Raw genomic sequence first — 20,407 nt, 5'->3', positions numbered from 1 at the left:
TGTGGTGTGTGTTCCCTTCACACCGACGTGTTGAACTCTCCACCTGTTGGAGGATGGTGTGCTGCGGGGCTGGTGTTGCTCCCCCACCCAGCTGACAACAGCTCAGTTCCGGGTTCTTTCCAGCCGGAGAGCTACCGCCTCACCACCACCACCACCACCGCTGCTGCTGCTGCTTCACACCCGGGATCATGTCGCTTTTACTGGACAACCAGTTCAAGGAGCTGCCCCCCGACGGGGCCGTGGACACCAAGTTGTTCCTGGAGGCCGTTTCCCACCTTCCGCACTTCTTCGGTGAGTCTCAAAACCTTTTAGCTGAAGTCGATCAAAGCGACGTGAAGTCACTTCCACTGACTGTCACGGTTCATACTCCGTTCTTCATGACATGTTCCTTCTGAGGCGAAGAGTGGAACGGGCGGTGGCTATTTGCTGGAGAGCCGCACGAAGGGGGCTCGGTTCAGAATATAGAGAAACTCTTTGTTGACTCGTTGAACACTGAAACATTCATTTTTCTCCTCCTTCCTATTTGTATGCGAGAGCCTGGGACGGGTGATGGAGTCATTCTCATTTCACTTTCTCTCTCTCTCTCTCTTTCAGACTGTTTGGGATCAACAGTGTTTTCAGTCATCAAATCTGACATTAATGGAAATATCACGGTGAGATACACATCTGTCTGGAAGCCCTCCCAGTTTCTGGCCTCTGCTGCTGCACTGGTGTGTTTTCATATTATAGTGGGGAGCTGAAATGTGAGCTGGGGTTCAATACTGAGGCTCCTATCAGCTGATCAATCCAAACTATGAGTTAGTAAGTCGTTGTTTTGAGTCATAAATACATTATTTTGAAATGCTAAGTAATTATTATGAGTTATTAGGTCACTATTTAGAGTTGCTAAGATTCAGTAAAAATGAATAAGCTAGTAAGAGTTAATAAGTCTTTTATATTTGAGCTAGTGAGTAATTTCCCTGAAAAACGAACTCATGTTTTTGAGAAACTACGCCTTCATTTAGACTAAAAGTCCTTATTTTGAGATCTTGTCATTATTTTGAGTCAGTAAGACATTATTCTGAGTTACCAACTTATTACATTTAGGTACTAAGTCATTATTATGAGTAAGTGAGTAATTTTCCTGACATACTAGCTCAATATTTTGAGAAACTAAGTCTAAATTTTGATTAAAAAGTTATTATTTTGAGATCTAGGCATTCTTTTTGAGTTGGTAAGAGATAGTGTTCAGTAAAGTCATTGTTTTGAGTTAGTACGACATTATCATGAGCAACTAACTTAGTTCTTGTAGGTACTAAGTTATTATTTGGAGCTAGTGATTAATTTTCCTGAAATACTAGCTCATGATTTTGAGAAGCTTAGTTGTTATTTTGAGTAAAAGTCAATATTTTGTGATGTATGTGCACTTTCAGAAAATCCGAGCCGTCTACCTCAAGGATCCTGAGAGGTACGTGACCCTGCAGGACATCCTGGAGGTGGAGCGTGAAGCCCACGGAGCAGCGTGGCCTAAAGTTGGAGCAACGTTAGCTCTGATGTGGCTGAAGAGGTGAGTTCTCCCCAAACTCCATGTTGTGACCGACTGTGAGATGAACCCTTTGCTGTCTCGGGCTCATGTTCTAAGAAATACCCGGTCTCTCCTGCAGGGGTCTCCGTTTCATCCAGATCCTGCTGCAGAGTTTGGTGGACGGAGAAAGAGACGAGAACAACCCCAACCTGATACGGGTCAATGTCACCAAAGCCTACGAGCAGGCGCTGAAGAGATACCACGGCTGGATCGTTCAGAAGATTTTCAGTGTGAGGAAAATGTTCTTTTTAAGTGTCAACTGTTTTCAACCAGTTAGAGTAATATAATGGAAAGTGTGGACGGAATTTGACCGTTGTGAAACCGTTGTTCATCAGATAAGGGGATTCTATCTGATTTTATCCCTTTTCTCCTCATTTTAGTATATTTTTATTGTCTTTCTTTCACACACTGGATTGTGAGGTTATTTATTTACATGTATTTACTGGCAGCCGGGGCTTTTCTGACTGAGAAGTGAATGCATACAACCGAGCTTCAGTACAGCAGGAGACCTTGGAGTGAGAACCAAGTAATAAATCTAGCCAAGAAGACAAAGTGCAAGGACATCTGGCAAAGTTACATATTAAGGCTGTGAGGAAAAGAGGTGCCCCTGGCCGATATGAGCCTTTCAGAGATAATTCAAGATAAACAGAGACGGCCCTGCTCTCATGGCGTTTGCTCACCATCAAGGAAGCACAAGTGAGGACAGTCTGGACCGTGAGTTCCTTGTGTGCAGGGACGGCGTTCATTGGAGGGACGCAGTGGCCAAGAAGGAGCATAAGCCTGTGTGATTGAGTTCAAGTAGATGGGTTCAGACCCAGGGGTCCCTCTGCAGGCGAGCATTAGAGACTCGAATTTGATTCGGGCGGCCACCGTTTAGCCAGTGGAGGTCGATGTGCAGCGGAGTGACATGTGGCCTTTAAGGTTGATGGAAAAGCGGAGCCGTCATCTGTGAGGGTTCCGCCGCGCGTGAAAGGAGAACTGTTAGAGGGGCATTGAATTAGAGGAGGCGGGAGATAACAGGGGCCTGTATCTAGAGCTGGGTGGTGTACTTGGGAAAGAGGGGCTGGGTTTCTCTCATGTTGTTAGCGTGCAAAGAACTGGAGGATCGACTGAAGATGCTCAGAGGAGGATGGTTAGTGATTGAACATGACACCGAGATGAAGAACTCAGTCTTAAGCGTATTTATTCAAACCCATTTCTAATTGACATGTTTTTTGTCCTTTTATAGACGGCGTTATACGCAGCTCCCTACAAATCCAACTTCCTCAAGGCGCTGTCAAAGGGAGAGGAAGTGAAAGAGGAGGACTGTCTGGCAAACGTGCATCACTTCCTGGTGAATTACATCGCCACTATAGACGCCATCTACAAGATGTACACCGATCTAAACGCAGAGCTGGACTACACCGTTTGAAGTGACTGGGCCCCGGAGGAGCAGGAGGATTCTCATGAAGCCCTGTCTCGTCTGTCAGCTCTCTCCCGGCTGTCACACGAGGGGATTTTATCAGGGTTGTTGTAATTGTTTCATTCTGTTTGGTATTTATTACATTAATTATAGGTTAAAACGTATTAATAATGCAAAATCCTTGGATTCAAATGACGATTCAAGCTGAAGGTTACGTTTTTCTGCGCTTGTATATAATGTCAACTAATTGAAAGATTGTTATCGCAGCTCTCACACTTTATGAAGGATTGTGTTGTTGTGTGGGCGGTTGCTTTATGTGTGTGTTGAGTGTTGGCCTTCAAAGGAACACTTTGAGAGAAGACTATTAGACTGTAAACACTGTTATCTAGACCAAAACATTTCTGTTGGTTTGTGGTGTTCACTGCGACCTGAGCCCTGGGGGGGGGGGGGAGTCACCTCTGCTAATAACCTGGGAGCAGATGTACAGTTTGTTCTCAGCGCTTTCATGGTGTCACCGAACAAATACAAAGTGTTTTCAGAACAAGCCCCGAATTAATTAATTAATTAATTAATTAACCCGTAATTCAGTTTTAAAGAGGGAATTTGTTTTTCTTTTGACCTTTTGCGTCTTTCAAGTTTGTTGTGATTTTAAATTCTGTGTTGTTTTCTGTCCTTTTTATGTATAAATTAAACTTAATTAAAACATTTTACATCAAAATATATTTTTTCTCATTTCAGGAGAAAGCATGTAATGTGCACCCTTTATTTACAATTTTAAATTTTTAGGATGATACAAATTTGCTGTAGGAATACTCGTATATAAGATCAGCTATGCTCAAATTTGTTAAATGAACCAGTGAACTCACACCTACATTCACTTCAATACATATCCTCTAGGTGGCGATGTCTACTCGTCTTAGTTTTCTCTTTTAATCACATTAGTGGTGCAGCTGCTGCATCAAAGATTTGAAGCTGTTACGGATAAAAAACCCAAATCAAACAATCTGCAACACAAATCTAGTTTCAGTCTCAGTCAAATTGGATTTTAAACGGCTCTTTAAAAAACAGTTTTTATTGATGCTCGTTCATCTGTAAGAGCTGGTTTGTGAGAATCTCTTTTTAGTCCTCAACATGAACATGTTTCCAAGGCCGACTAGTGACAGACATGATTTTTCCCTCCCCACCAAACATCAGCAGTGAGGAAAATCCCTTCTCTTCTTCATGTCTCCTAATCCCTCAAATCGACCAACCTCTTCCTCTGCCCAGTCCTGCTTATCTGAAGAGTGTCCCAGAGGCCACAGTGGCTCTGGTTCCTCTCCCAGAGGAGCCCGGGCCCGAGCTAATCGTCTCTGAGCGAGAGCGAGGCGAGCATGTCTGTAATCCTGTAGGTTTATCAGAAGAGTGGCCTGGCCTGTCCTGACTGATAGATGGGGCGGAAGAGCTCAGAGCGAAGCCGGGGACACAATGGGCTGAAGCCAGGAAAATCATTTACAACCGAGCCTCAATGACAAAGCCACTGACCTTTTCCCTCTGAAATATTTATCTGCAATGTAGTCATTAATTGAATATTGCAACATTATTCACAACACTGCATCTGATGCCGCTATTGACGCCACAGAGGTTATTGGTTTGGTGATGGGCTCCTTAAAGTGGGCGTGCGTTTTATGTCTGTGGTGATCTAAACTGCGCTAGAGCTATAGCATCCAATTTGGCGGGACAAATGAAGCAACACAAGAGGTGCATGCAGGCGCACCGGTTTAAGATTAGCAATTCAGTAGATGGGGAGTTGCAAGGCCACTTCTAAATAATGTGACCAGCGGTTTCCTCGTGGATTTATCATCAGGAGTAAATGGAATTTTAATGCACAAGCGTAATATCTTAAGGAGGGCAGCTGTGTTTAGTTGTGTTTTTAAGGATTCGGTGTCTTCAGCCTCGAGCGGTGGCCATCCGTCTCCCCCGACATAATTCACTGTAACAAAATTAGTGCTTTCAACTTGCATCATTTATCGAGGAACCAGTCCAATGTGTTTTAGCTCAGGATACTCACATCTTATTATAAAGCCAGAGATCGACCGGTGGAAAAAAAAATAGATCTTAATAAAATGAGATCTATGGCTTGCCAAAAAAAAAAAGAAAGAGACATGCCCGGTGGTTAAGCTATAAATCCCTTTGCAATAAAACCAGAAACATGTCTCCTTTCCTTTCCACAACCATTTTTTATCATTCATGAATATGATCAAACGTCTCCTCAGCTCCACGTTGGACAGATAATAACTAATCTCATTTAATAACACAAACTCTGGGCTGGGTTTAGAAAATTTCATTTACTTGACAATCCTTATTAAGAAGAGGGCAAAAGGGGGCTGGGGGGGGGATCGGGGTGAGGGTCATACATTGCAAAATGTAGTTATTTCAACATCATACCTCATGGAGAGCGTTCACATGTCCATATAGAATAATTGCACTTTATAATTATAGAGACAGTTTGCTATGGAACTCAACAGGCCGACATAAATAAATAGTTTTACACAACCAGTGCAGACACACACAGATCTACTCAGTCACACGTCGCACACTGTCAGAGATCATATAGCCCTAAAAAGAAGAGGAGTGTAAATGATTCAGGCATCCGGCTCTCAACAACATGGCACTCCATCATTCCCAGGTGTCGTGTTACGCTGCCACAACAACTGTCACATCCTAACACATCCCTCTTTTAGAAATCTTAACAAAAACACAACCAAACTGCACATCCTGCTCGGCCCTGAACGCCACAGTGTTGATTATCCATAATAGGCTGAGCTGAGCGGGACTAAGTTACATCACTTTTGTCTATAACTGCATGATAAAACACACAATGATCAAAAAAAGATGTTCACCGGAAGCATACTGCTGAAGCACATGTCTGTTAACACGGAAAAACTAAATTCACATTAAAGTAACAGACGAACATAATGTGAGTTAATAATCAAGAAACGTTCCCTCTCAAATATGAAAAAAAAAAAAACATCATATATTCACATAAACTGTCAGATTCAAGTGTTTCTAGACGAGTACCAATGATTATTTCAGTTTCGCAGGTTTCCCATGTTTGTAAAGGCCGACGGAGAAACAACAGACAGTGGTTACATGTTAGAGTGAGATGGCGAATCGTGATTGGGTGCTCAGCATCAGTGTCAAACGGAGAACAGCCATTTAAGATATAAAAATAAAAACAGAAAAAAGTCCATAAGATAAACCTCTATCTTAGGTCGTGATTATCGTTTTACCTTCAGGCTTCTAACACCAAGCCGTCTCCGGATACAGTTCATGCACGGACGTAAAAAGGCATGTCTCGTTCTGAGCCGACACGCCTCCGCTGTCAGGTTTGTCACCTCCGTGCCCCCCCCCCCCCCCAGCGCCTCGTCTTATCTGTAGACGGGGAGTTGGAGGTGGGCTGTCTGGTGGTGCTCCAGCAGCTGAGGCATTCCCATGGCTTGGTACCCACGGCCCAGCATGCGCTCTTTGATGCAGGGAGGGTGGATGTCACTGATGAGGCACTCCAGAGACTGCAGGCTGCTGCTGAGCACTGCGGCGTGGCACAGGCTGGAAGTGGGCAGCCCACAGCAGAGGTTCGGGTCCGTGCTGTAGGCCTGCATGTGAGGGGGGAGAGGAGGGTGCAGCTGAGGCTGATGATGCTGAGGCTGGTGGGGGCGTTGATGGCAGTGTGGGTGGAGGTGGGGGTGAGAGAAGCCCATGTCCCTAGGCCTGGCCGCGCATGGACCCGTTGCCAGCACCTGAGAGGTGTAACAGTCGCTGTGCGGGGTGGCCAGGACGCCGTCCCAGAGGGGAGTGAAGTACTGTCCGACGGCCCCCCCGCCCTGCATGGCAGCACAGCTCAGGGACGAGCTGCTGACTCGCTCCTGCCCAGCACCCACACCGGGAGGAGGCGGCCTGTAGGCCAGCTGAGAGGAGCACGCCAAGGGGAGGCAGGATTCGGGAGACTGGCCAACCCCGGCCTGTGGTGCTCGGTGCCCCTGAGCAGCGTTACTCACACTGTACATCCTCACTGCTACCTGCTGATAGGACGGATGCTGCTGCTGAACCGGAGGCTTGTGCTGCCACAGCGCGTAGTCTCCTTTCTCCAGGTAGCCGGCTTTGGCTATGTCTGCACTCTGCGTGGGCAGCATCGCTCCTGTGAATGCCAGGCTGCTCTGGGGCGGCACCCCCAGGACAAAGTCGGAATCCGAATGGGCCACCGCGGCCACGGCCTGCACGGTGGGGCTGGCCCGCGCCTCCCCCCCCAGCTGCAGGGCCTGGCTGTGGGGAACTCGGCTCATCTGCCTCATCAGGCTTTGAACCTCCGCCAGCTCCGACCGGGGGAGCACGCTCCGGCCTCCGGAGGTCATCCCCGCACCGGAACAGAGGGTCTCAATGGGCACATCAGAGAGCTTACATGCGCTTATATGATAGGCCTTGTGCCCATGTCTGACAGCGTAGCCATTATTCAGAGGATTGTTATACGGTGCCACAGAGGCCTGGTGGTTGTTTGCATGTTTAGTCCTCCTGCCCTCAGAGTTCTTCACCCCGCTTCGGACCACCTCGGAGTGTTGGACGGCCAGCAGGCCTCCTGAGCCGGGGTACGGGCTGTAGCGGTGGGTGCCTGTGGTGTCTAAGCCGTTGACGGTTTTGTTGAGCTGCTTCTGCTGCGGCACCCGAACATCGGAGGGGAAGATTTTGATGGACAGCGGGCTGTTGGCGTTCCGCTGGGCGAAGGCATCCAGCTCTGCAGGAGAGGGGTACCGGGAAATCACGGTGGCCAGCTCGCCTGAGGAGAAAGAACAGGAAAATAAGCAATTTGGTCTCAAAGAAGCTCTGTTGTTTTTTACCTTTCAAGCTCAGAACTATTAATGGAATGATGGAAGACCTCAATATAATTTCAATGCTTTCTAAAACTTAGATTTTGTTCAATGTTAGACAGGGAAATAAGAGCAATAGGAGCTTAATCTGATGTAGTGGCTCCAATGAGATCCATTTGAAGATATTAAGGTGTTGGAGGATCGAATGAAAAAAGGCTTTAAAGTCGTTTTTGTTGATGATTACACAACTGATATTTCAGCCATCGCCTAAATACTAAATTATTTTTAGTTGATCCACGTTTTATTTTCGGCTGCTCCTCAATAACTCTGAATCACTCAGGCATCGCTGCTTTCCGTCAATGAAGGTTTGTTCCACTTAATGCTTTTATGGACCTGAACCGATCCCCCTGGTAAAAACCCTGGAGTCCACATCGAGAAGGAGAAGTTGTCGCAGATGGGGACAAAAGGAGCAATCACACAAAGAGCACCTCTGATTGAATTGTGTGTGTGGGAAAGCTAACGGGACAAACTAAGATTGGATTTAAACACTATTATTCAGGCAATTTCATGGCTGCTTAACTCCTTGCAACAAAGGTGAGGTGGAAAACGGTGGGAGCCATTTAAAAACAATAAATCACCTGTTTGAAATTACAGCCACCTTTCAGGCCGACACTTTTATGGAGTTTCTGGCATGAAACAGAAAAAGGGGCTGAAGTTAACCTACACAAGTCGCCGGAAATCATCACGGGCGAAATAACAAGCCGGTAATCTGCCACAAAAAGCTTCTAAAAATAAGGACAAAAAAAAACAAAACACTTCATTTCATTTTCAATAACAAAACCAATTCCAGCAATGCGGGGGAGAGGCTCACTTGTTGTTCCCATTTGAAATTGATTTGGGAGTTCATTTCATTTCAGGCCTACAGTGAAGCCTCCCGACTGTGAAAATGATTCAATCTACAAGATCCATCTCATGAAAGGAATAAATTGGGTGTTTAAAATGGAGGAAGGAGGTAAGGTGGAGCGTTCAATCCATCCACAAATCTCCTGGTGAGGCAGCGTGAGTGAATTCTACAGAGAAATACAACGAAGCAAAACGCTGCTTATTATGTATCGCGGCGTAGTGCTGCTATAGAAAACAATGACATCTGGGATGCTGGAGAGGTGTTTATACTGTATACAGCATCAAGATGTGAGCTCTCGCTTCTCTGGTTTCCCATAATCCTGCTCACCGAGTCGGAGGTAACAGGAAAGACCAGCTGCAATAACAGTTTCTGGCCTTTGGCTAAAAAAAGCTTTTATTTATGACCATAACTGATAAGTAGAGGAGGATCATAACCACCCTGGAAGAAGCTTAGGTAATGGGGAGTGATATAAAAGATTAAATGAATCTTTGTGATAGCACAGAACTAAACGTGTCTCTTATTTCTGCCTTCAAATTGCTCAGTTACCTGAGAGAGATCGTTTAGTCGGTGCGCCTCAGTCGTCTGTCGCTTGGTTAAATGTCAGCGTTAAGCCCGGCACGCTGCGATTGGCTCGCTGCTCCACAAACATTTCAACCACTCTGAATGCTAACACGTCTTCGCAGGGTGTCTGATATTGTTAGTCCAGAGATTACAGCCCTGTCAGAGCCGTGGAGACACAACACAGCTGCACTTCCCCACTGGGGCTGCCTTAATGTGCCGCCATGGAAACCTCATTAGCAAATAGGCCTCCCCCCCCCCCCCCACACTCTGCATTCACATATTTGTCATCCGAGGACCACTCCCGCGAGGCGTATGCATGAGGAAAAGGGGGGGGGGATCATTTCCGGCTGATCCCCCGACAGAAGCGCGACTACTGGATAATGGGAAACTCAAAGTGAGGACGGTAACAGCACGACCAGCATTAACGCTGAGCTCTAAATTACCACCAGAGGTAATTGTTTCAATCTTGAGGACTTTATTACCAATCACGGGTGTTAAGCTGCAGCCCAGCACGTCGTGTTTACCAGTCGGCTGCATGGTTTTTTGCTCATCTCACGATGCTTTCCTCCAAAACACGCCCAATTTAAAAAATAAATAAAAAAAGGGACCAACAATGTGTGCTTCATTAATTACAATCTGGCTCCACGACAGCTCAAGTCGCCCTGTGAAGGTGCCAAGAAAGCACGAGCCTCCTTTGTGGAGGCTGCTGTCTCAGCCTCACTCTCAACACCAGGGGCCATATATATATATATACACATGAAAGTGATAATTGATGATGTGCACTTTTTTTTTTAAGTGCTTTTGCTTTGCTGGTCCATTTCAAACTGTGATGCTTCCACATCATTGATCCTGAAAACAAGCAGAAGTAGGCAACAGTCGTTCTATTCAGAGGACCGTTTAGCTCTTTTGAAACCGAGGTGTTTCAACTGCAGCTTGAACATGTGAGAGGGAGAAACCGACCGGGTCTGAGCAGCAGAGCAGCTTTCAGCCTCATCCCGGCTGTGTTGCCTTTTAGGAGATGAGATTCTTCATGTTCTTCCATTAATGCATGTTTAATGTTTAGTGGTTGGTAGTCTACCTAATGAACCAAAGACACACTCATTCAAATCTTTGAATTAACACAATGAAGAGGAGCAGAAAAAGAGAGAAAAGAGAAAAGCTCTTTATTTCTCTCTGACTGTTCTTCTCTCTACTTCCATCTCTGCTCCAACCACTGGCTTCACTATTTAATTCAATGAAAACTATGTTTTTTAAAAAGGTTAACACACATTATCTGTTGTCATCTTTTGTAAATGAATCTCCAGAATCTCCTTCATGGGCGTCAACCATGCATTTCACCCTGACATGTTTTCCTGTGCTTCTCCCCTGTGGCCATGACAAGAGTCACAGGTTTAAAAAAAAACAAAAACAAGACGAGAAATGAAAACAAATACGAGGTCGTTCGCATGACAACCGGGGAAATGGCAGCTTCGTGTTGTCAGGTGAGGAATGGAGGGGAGATAATTAGCAGTCTGACCTTAAGCACTTAATCACTGTTAACCTGCAGTCTGCACGCGGCTCTGCACGCGGCTCCTCAGCCCTGACACAGGGCAGAGGGAGAGAGAGAGAGAGAGAGAGAGAAAGAGAGAGAGAGAGAGATAGAGATAGAGAGGGAGAGATAGAGAGAGAAGGAGAGAGAGAGAGAGAGAGAGAGAGAGAGAGAGAGAGGGGGAGAGAGAGAGACGAGAAACAGCCCAGAAAAACATCAGCCTCTTTTCCCGAGCAGGCCCCGGCCGTGGCATCACGCAGTGTTTACAAGTTTAAATTCTTTGACCTTTAACAGCCCCCCCCCTCCCTACTTGTCCTCAGACACAGCTGATTAAAGTGGGCCGTGCTGGATTTAAAAAAAAGAGGCTTTGTTTGTCGTTTTCTTTGCCTCAAACAGAATCTGCATAATGACACTGATGTACGATGCACCCACGGCTCCCGATTGATCCCTTTAATGGTCCCACTAGTCGTGCTGGAAGGTGTTGTTGGTTCGGAGGCCACGCCGCGCGCTAAACGTGCCGTGTGCAAGTGCTGCGGCGCCACGCTGAGAGGAGCTGGCACACTTTCACAGGAAACACCTAATCCTGATTTCCCTCTTTACATGCAGGAGCCTCGCTTGGAGAGAAACAGTCGGGGGTTGAGGGAGAGAGAAAGGAGATTGTTGTAATGTGTGTGTTTGTGATTTGAAAGAGGGCGGAAACGTTTGCACAGGAATAATCTGCAAACATACAAAACCTTGCGTCTTTTTATAATCACGCCACGGTGCAATTTGTGGCCTTTCACAACCTTGATTCCAACCCCCACTAAAAAAAAGCTAAAACGGGCTAATCTTTTTCCCGTGGTCACACTTGCCCCCCCCCCCCCCCCCCCAGCTTAGAGCGCAGTCCTCATTGTTTTGGAGCAGTTAAAGTTAATCACTAATTTATGGGCAAAACAAGCCCCAGAGGCAGGGATGAAATCTGGAGGCGGGCGAGCACTTTGCATTTCCAAAAACCACTCCTCCTATCTGTCACATCCCCGGAGGCCCGACATGAGGAATGGGAATGGCCGCTAGGTAATTATTCCTTATTAATATCCAAACAGGTTGGCGTGAAATGTCAGATCTTATGGCGGGGACTTCTCCTGAAAACATTAGTGAGATAGTGAGAGCTGACCGTTGATAACAGAGCTCCTGTGTAGCTCCACACAGATTATTTCTGATATTCAAAATATTCCTCGACCCATCTTCACAAACCACATTCCGAACCACAGACCTGACCACATTCACCACACATGTAAAACGCATGTCTCTGTTCCCATGACAACCTCCCCCCCCCTTTTTTTGGGGGGCCCAATTGGCCCAATAAGCCTATAGTCATTAGAACCATGTAATTAATTGGCCCTGCCTCCATTTATCAGAGGTTAGACGGAGCGATAACACCAACAATTATAGCTGCTCTCCTCTCCCATAATACTCATTGAAAATATAATTATACAGTTTTTTCCGTTTTGGATAATGATTCTATCTACAGCTTGTATTTATTGGTGACGGATAACTTCCGTCTGTAGATTTTCAACTTCAGTCTGGAGCCTAACGTGTCAAAACACACACAGAGATCCACAGCGGCCACAAGATGGATGATTTATGAAGTGGTTATAGAGTTTCCATTGGTGTCAGAGCAGATTGTGGGAGCTTCACATTCCCAGTGTCCGTGGCTGATGGACACACAACTCCCCCGGTTGAATTTGTGCTAAATGTGAACTGTGGTGGAAATAACTGGGGTTAAAAAGTAAAAGAAGGTGTAAATAGAAACATAAGATGAGGAGTTAACTAGGACTCCCAACATCCAGTCATTCTCATACATGAGGCTTACGCTAGGCTTAGAAAACTGCTAATAGGTACAGCTAATACGATCCTACTGGTACTTGCTGCTAATGCTAATGCCCCTCTGCTTAGCAGCCCGGATCAGTAGACTCCCTCTGGCTCATGGGTAATGTAGTATTTAGAGCCATCTGTCATGTCAAACTGACAAAATAGACAAAAGGTTTAAATTATTGAAACCAGTGACCACAACATACATGTAAAGGGTTTTGAGTTTATCCAGAGGACTGTTATGATTCTTTGTTGAGCGACGTTATATATTATTAAAACAAAAAACGGGGATAATGAATGGAGAAAAAAGAGTCCTTACAAATATGAAGACAAATTATTCTGGTTCATACAACAATTCTAAAAAACTAAATTAGCTTGCTAAATTTCGTACATTTTTAAAAGGCAAATGATGTTTGTTATTTAATCGACGTGCTGAGAAAAGACAAACTCACTTAATGATCTCTTTCATATAAGTCATATGATTGAAAAATAGTGACAAATATTGATTAATAGAGGCTTAAAGAATACGGTGCATTGTCAGCAGTTTTCACCATGTACCACGACTACTAAATTGAAAACACATTAACATTTAGAGGTTGACAGAGGGATGCCAGTCAAGGCCTCTGTGTAGTTGAACCACTCCAGCAACCATCTGCTCTTAGATCTAACGTCTCTATTCTCAACCTTCAAACATTAACACACTCAAATAATTTCCCAGTCGTCCCTCCCTCCTCGTCGGCAGGTTGTACGTGAAGGGCGCTGGAGTGACCTCAGGGTTGAACACTTAGTTGTGTGTGCTGGAGGAGGCTCTGGCGAATGCTCCTTTGCACCAGTGTCACTCCTCATTTGTTTCTGTGCCGCTTGGCCCAGCTTGGGCAAAGTTCCCCCTCTAAAAGCCGACCCGAGCACAGGCCAGCAGCGTGGGAAAAAAAGAAGCGCTTCCAGCCCCCTGCTTTCAGGCTGAGATAGCAGAGAGGAGAGAGAGGAGCGCGCGGCTCGCATTCACTCTCGTCACGTAATTCCTCCCACTGGTTTTTCTCAGAAATCGTTCACATGGGTTTGTGGGGCTGAGAGCTTTTATGTCCTGTGCCTTCCATTTATCGATAGCTAAAAATGGAAATGGCTTTTCAAGAGCGCAGCGGCGACCGGCGTCTGTCCCCATTTAACAAGATCCAACAGCGACTCATTTAATGAAGGAGCCCGGACCCACACAGGCTGAGCTCCCATCAGCAGCCTATTCCCTGTGGTTGTGCTTGAAATGTCAGGCCTCAGCTGAAGGGTGCTGCACCGCGCCACGCACAGTCGCAGTACATAAAACTAATGGGGAGGGGGAGGGGGAGGGAGAGGGGGGGTCGAAAACAGGATGAGGAACGCACCCCTGGTTCTGCCTAAGGCAAACTAGGCCCTTCTGTTCCAATGTTTAGCAGACAAGTGCTCCACTGATTCCTAATTAATATTTAATAACAAAATAGACAAAGAGGTATTTCACCCGGGGAGAGAGATGAGGAGATGAGGAGATGAGGAGATGAGGGGATGAGGAGACGGAGCTTAAAAGGGGGGATGGAATTTCTAAATTTGAGTTCGTTCGGAAACACAGCAGTTGGTTTTGAGTATGTAATTCTAAAAATAAGAAGCACACAGGTATTTCCTCTACATTCGGCTGATTTGACCTCATCATATAGTATATGAAGTGTATATGAGGTATATGGAGTTTGGTGAGCTGAGAAAACCCCCTGGCGTGGCTCCACCCACCTTCAACCCGAGAAGAGGTCAAAATTGTTCAGAATACGTGAAACCCCCCCGTGTGTGCATGTGCAGGTGTCGGGTTAACACCGTCATTGAAATCTGATAATTACAAACACAATTAGGGTGAAATTAGACTGTGTAATGGTGCGGTGCGTGAGCGGAGCTAGCCTTTGTGAGGAAGCACGGGCCCATGCAAATGAACAGAAACATTTACAGGCAACAGGATCAGGCAGATAAGATCCTCCTGACCACCGCCCTGCTCTCCAGGCACAGGAAAGGTGCGCATGTGACTTATCAGCTCGCCAAACACTGATAGTCAAATGATTGCGATTCACTCGGAGGACGATCTGAAAGTACACGCTGTTACCGGTCAAAATTTGCATACTCATGCTTTCTCGGACACTTCCTGTTTTGCAGCACAGTAGCAGTTCCTGCGCGGGTCTGAATAAAACACATTAAATATATATGCGACAGCTCAGGCTCACTATAATGATGCTGCTACAGCTACAAGAAGAAACAAAACCTCTCCACAGGACCTAATAAGTCAACGTGTTTCATGGCTAAGTGTATTAATAAAACTGCAATACACCCAGCTGAACCATTAAACTGTGAGCAATTATAGATCTTCAATATAACTCCAAACCAGACCCAGCACAGATATTTAGGCATCAGCAGTTTTTAAAATCGAAAGGATAAAAAGAAAAGGAAAAGGAAACCACAGCAGAATAACTTCATTTGCAGTACTGTGATCTCATTATCTGAATCTAGACTATCGAGGAAGAAGAGGAAGAGGAAAATGTATTCAGAGCATCGCACAAATCCCACAGATGTAGAGTAACACACAAAACACAGAAGAATCCGACGAGGACTAATTCTGCAGACATGTCACATCCAACCAATTAACCGAAAGGAATCTAATTACAAATGTCAATCCGGGTTAGTCCCGGAGATACCGGCTCAACCTTTCAGTGAATGCGGCGTAATCAGTCGAGATGAAGGTCACTGACATTGGGGGCGCTCTCTGAAATGTGAACGTTATTAGTAACCCTGTGCGGGAGAGTTGATTAACTCCGTAATTTCAGACTCCACTTTGACCAGTGGCACCGCAGGAGCACAGTGATTAGCAACCCAATTAAAAGGCATCATCATCAGGATCGGCCATTATTTTAATTCTAAGAGCTTAACGGCAGCTGACGGCTTAACGCGCTGTTGTAAGGTTAACTAGGCAAGTGACATATTGAACTTGATTAATGATGGGATTCAACTTTTGGCTTTTGCATTTTGGTGAGGAGATAAGTATCTCCCTTGCTTTTACTTGGACATTTTGGAACGCTTTTCTTACAACTCTAGTCTGTCTTGTCCTGGTTCAGACCACTGCCAAACTAAACCAGTTCCCTGTCCACGTGGGATCCTGCTCTGGTCGACTTGCTGTGGGAATGTGCTGCATGTGGTATTGATGGAGGGAGGAAATGCTGATTTTGTGCAGTAGTGACAACATTTACTCTTCCACTGTGTTTTACTACTATAAAAGAATAATGTGTAATCGGTTGTGGAGCAGATAGATGGCTCCTAGAAGTCAATGAATTTCCTGGAGTAGGACAAGCTGCAGTATTTAAAGACATCCAGGAGGTTCAGACCAGGCAGGCACGAGCAGACCACAGCTGCTTCCACTGGGTTTATCTTAAAGGGCCACAGCCCTGGTGCAGAGGTGCTGTCTTATTTTAATGATTTTCTTAATTTCTCTCATTCTCCTTTTCAGTGTCTGCGCACAGTTATTATACTGTACCTTCTACACTGCCTTTGCCAAAACCATAAACCATCTTTAAGGTGACATGGTCAAGCTGAACATGATTGATTAAAAAGTCACTCAGGAACAAGAACCCGCCCAGTTACTATTAACTTCTAAAACTGGTCTATGCCATTGATAAATTGTGCAGAGTGCCTGTTGTCTGCCCTCTGTGTTACCTGTGTGCCGTCATGACTCACCTTTGCGGGTGCAGGGCTGCAGCGGTGGCGCCGGCAGCAGCAATGGCGGCGGAGCAACATCGAGGCTTTTGGGAGTGCAGGCCAGACGCTGCGACGGGAGGTTCTGTCGTCTCTGGATACAGGCCAGCATGATCGTTCACGACGGCTGCTCACAGCCTGGGTAAACCTGCTGGAATAAAGATAAACAACAGGTTTTTAAACTTTATCGCAATACCAATTAACACCAAATAACATGTCAAACTGAGAAATAGCCCAATGGTAACCTAGTGTTGATAATAAAGATAAAGTCAGAGGATCCACAAAGTCAGCAGGTTTCATTCTCTTGAGAACCATCGATGGTTTCGAGAAGTTTCAAGTCAATTCACCAGCTGGTTGTTGAGATACTTCAGACAGGACCAGTATGAATGAATCCCCGACCAGTTCTGCTGTCATAACTTTTGATTTTAAATGTTTTTCTCGTTTCAGGGTTTGGTCACATAACCATCGTTGGAAAGAAAGCAGATGCCGACTTAATGTTTGGAGAGAAAAAAAAATATAACGATGGGCATTACATTCAATCATCACTTTGATGTCGCTACAGACTCTCCTCAACGTCTCGGGTCCTTTCACCACATTAAAATTCAGGAGCCCGGCTTTGAACTGCGGAGGCTGCACATTTAAGGAAGTAATCTCATTTAATAACGACGCCATCTCCTCCCGCTGCTTAGTTGTTATGATGGTTCTCCGCCGTTATCAGCCTTGGTCTGTCGGCTGCAATCACACAGATCATTCACAAGGACTCCTGCAGCCTCGGGGCGCGTTTCAGTGTGTTACTATACCCCGAGACCTGGGTTTCTTGTTCTATGAATTTATGGCTGTATTGATCAGCAGTGAAAGCGAAAAGCGGCTCACTCCCCGGGAATAGGCCGCGCTGTTCGCAGGGTTAAGTATTGTCAGAGGAAATGAGCGTCGCAGTCGGAAGAAGAAGGCGCCTCTCCACGACGGTGCTGATTGAAGCAATCATTCTGAAAAGGGAGCCGAGCATTGGGGGAATATTTCAGTGATAACGGTGTTTGACTTTCACTTTGATTATCTGAGGGAGTCAGCAAATCTATATGCTAGCTCTGCAAAACTAAAAAAACCTGCAGGCTACTGTGCACAAACTTCTTACTGATTTAGGTATTTCGTATAGCGGCAGCAAACTATCTGAGACGTACAGTATATACCGTTAATCCGGCAAATGCAGTGGTCCCCCCAAAAAAAGAAGCCCGCAGCATCCAGCTGTCACATGGCCTCTTTGTCTTTTTCGGGCTTTTCAGTTCCTTTGGATTTTGCCTTGATTTCTCCCTCAGGGTCCGCGGAGCAGCTAAAGAGAGTCAACCACGGAACAGAATGTTCAGTGATGAGCTGCGGGGACGTGATTACCTCCGCCTCAAAAGGAAGAGGAGACAGAGAGTGGCTTTCATTTTTACTCAGGTGCCAGCCCTCACTCTTCCCTTCCTCCCCCTCCTCCGCTCAACATCTGTCCCTCGGTGACAAGCCCACTTCAAACTGCTCAGAGCAACCTGTCTCATCTGAGCACACACTCACATACACACACACACACACACACACACACACACACACACACACACACACACACACACACATCTGAAGCGCTAAAAGCAAGAGTATGGTCAGATTCCATTTTGAAAATAATAGCAGTTTCACAACAACCCCTCCATTACCACACATTTGTCAAGAGGGAGGTGCCGAAAACGCAGAAGGAACACAAGAGAGGGAAAGTATCTCAAGGGAAATCCCTCCACTAGCAGAAAATGAGACATGAATTGGAATACCTTCCATTACCCCCATAATTTGCAGATGGAAAAAAATACATCAAGGAGGTCATTATAATTCAAAGAGGCCAGCAGTGGCTTAAAGAAGAAGAAAGTTTCGCTGAGAGCAGAGAAGGGAGCCAGATATGATCCATAAAGTGCGAGTAATGACGCTTTCTTTCATCCTGCCATCTAAATTTTAAATTTAAAGAGATTTTGCGAACATTTTGCTTGCTTCCCGCATCTCGAGAAGAATTACCTGAAAGCCGAGGAGACGTAAGAGATAAAAGAGAACCCAGGGTTTGTGATGTTATCTCGGCTCAATTCTCGAAGCAGTATGGTTTCTCCAGCCTTTCATTTCATGTTCTGCTCAACAAAAAGTTTTGCCTGTGGCTTTGTTGATGTCATGTCGAGATACCTCACGACTGACAACTGCAGAGCAACTGTCAGCAATCATAGAAATGCCAGACGGTATCATAGTTCACCTCAGCTTCCACAATCAAGGTCAAAGATCGTTGTCATTACTGAGATGTTCTGTGTTTCTTCAATCAGCAGCAGGATATTGTGGTTATGGTTATAAACCGGACGTCTCACTTCTCATATTTACTCTTCTGCTTCGAGTTCATTGCTTCGATGACCTCTGTAACATGCTTATTAGGGAAAAGGACAAAGTTTAAGCTGCAAGGACGTCTAATCCTCCCCACTCTCCTGCAACATCCGTGAAGCTGATAAGCAGCACGATGTGGTCCACCGAGGGGCGTGCCAGCGAGATAAAGGCCTTGTGCTTCTCAGGCCATCTAACCGTCCCCCATGGTTTTCTGATAAGGGCGTTTTTGGCAGACAAGTTTATTTTTCAAGCCTCTTCCTTCATCGCAGATGGGACTTAAAAGGCCCCGTTTTTCTGATGTCATCTCTCCCGGGCTTTTTTCCCGAGGAGATATGGTCAGCTGAGGGGCCAAGAGGGAAGCGAGGGAGGGACTTAATGATGGCTGCTGCAGGCACTGACATGATCTGTTATCTTAAACGTACAAAACATAAGTTTGGCTGCTAACGGCCTCTAATTTAAAACAATGACAAAAGTCCGACTTTGATAATGTCGTGAAGCAATTTGGGATCATGGAAGTTTATGTATTCAGTTAGTTTATTATTGTATATTAGTTGTATTCACATCACGCAGCAAACAGCAAGGGAATAATCATTATTCTTTACGAGTGACAAACAGTGGAAGGAAAAAACAGTGTAACTGGCTAGCAGTTTTATTTTCCTCATAAGTCACTGGCCACAGAAGTTATAACTAAAACAGACAGGTAGAGTAGATATGACCCAATTTAAAGGCGACCAAAATGAATCATCCCATAGCCTTTTATAAAATGTGAAATTTCTCAGGCTCTCAATATCTTTGGAAACATTTTGGATAATGTCAATGAAATATAGAAGTCTAGATGTTTTTAGATGCTTAAAAAAACTATTCTAACAGCATCTGTTAAACAAAAATATTCCCTATGGCAAATTTTCTCGAGACAACTATGCATTGTCATCAAAATAGCACCAATGAGGACAAAATGAGAAGAGATATTCAGAATATTCATCAAGATTGTTAAATAGGTTATGCATGATTACCCAGAAAATACACTGGGCCAGGCCGAACGTTTTACCTGTCAGGCTGCACAACAACAGCTGCAGCACAGGAACAACCATCAAAGCGGGAAAAAAGCCCTTCATTATACACGAGCATGTGTCTGACCTTCTGGAGTCTTTTATGAGTCTGTGCAGCATCAAGGGTCAGAGAGAAGATAGAAGCAAATTGCGAAGAGAGCCGCCCTCTCAGCAAACATGAAATGCACAGGGATACACACCGGCGCTACACAAACACACACACTCAAACTGTCACTTACAAACACACACACACACACACACACTCAAACTGCCACTTACACACACACACACACCCTAACACCCCTCCCTACCCAAACCCTCGCAGCTCCTGTTAGCAGTTCTCAGAATCTGCTGTTAATAATTAGATGATAATGAAAAAGGTTTAGGACGAGCTCCCTTTTCACTCTCTGGCTGGATTAGCATGTGAGGGCTATGCTAATGTCCCCCCCCCCCCCCCCCTTCCTTCCACACGGAAACTGCGAGAGTAAAGGAAAGAACACAAAAGCTAAAAAAACGAGGTGAACGTATAGAAAGAAATAGATGATTAACAAAGAGCAAATGGTTATTACAGAAGA

The 20,407-nt window shown here is 45.4% G+C and overlaps 2 protein-coding genes across 2 annotated transcripts; one reads left to right on the top strand and one right to left on the bottom strand.

Annotated features, from left to right (window-relative positions):
• The first annotated feature begins 81 nt into the window (after nt 1-81).
• LOC128425331 (glycolipid transfer protein) lies at nt 82-3,684 on the top strand. Its single transcript, XM_053411894.1, has 5 exons — nt 82-291; nt 595-653; nt 1,413-1,546; nt 1,644-1,794; nt 2,793-3,684. Exons 1-5 carry the CDS (start codon nt 189-191, stop codon nt 2,973-2,975), a joined length of 630 nt encoding a protein of 209 aa, XP_053267869.1. The 5' UTR covers nt 82-188; the 3' UTR covers nt 2,976-3,684.
• A 1,618-nt stretch (nt 3,685-5,302) lies between these two features.
• Nucleotides 5,303-20,206, bottom strand: LOC128424751 (protein FAM222A). The gene is made up of 3 exons (XM_053411125.1): nt 18,436-20,206; nt 16,381-16,549; nt 5,303-7,773 (listed from the first exon to the last, which is right to left on the bottom strand). Exons 2-3 carry the CDS (start codon nt 16,508-16,510, stop codon nt 6,374-6,376), a joined length of 1,530 nt encoding a protein of 509 aa, XP_053267100.1. The 5' UTR covers nt 16,511-16,549; nt 18,436-20,206; the 3' UTR covers nt 5,303-6,373.
• Between the last annotated feature and the right edge of the window lie 201 nt (nt 20,207-20,407).

Source organism: Pleuronectes platessa, chromosome 19, assembly GCF_947347685.1.
Source record: "Pleuronectes platessa chromosome 19, fPlePla1.1, whole genome shotgun sequence".
In the NCBI taxonomy this organism is placed as follows: domain Eukaryota; kingdom Metazoa; phylum Chordata; class Actinopteri; order Pleuronectiformes; family Pleuronectidae; genus Pleuronectes; species Pleuronectes platessa.
This window is presented reverse-complemented; position numbering and strand designations above follow the sequence as displayed.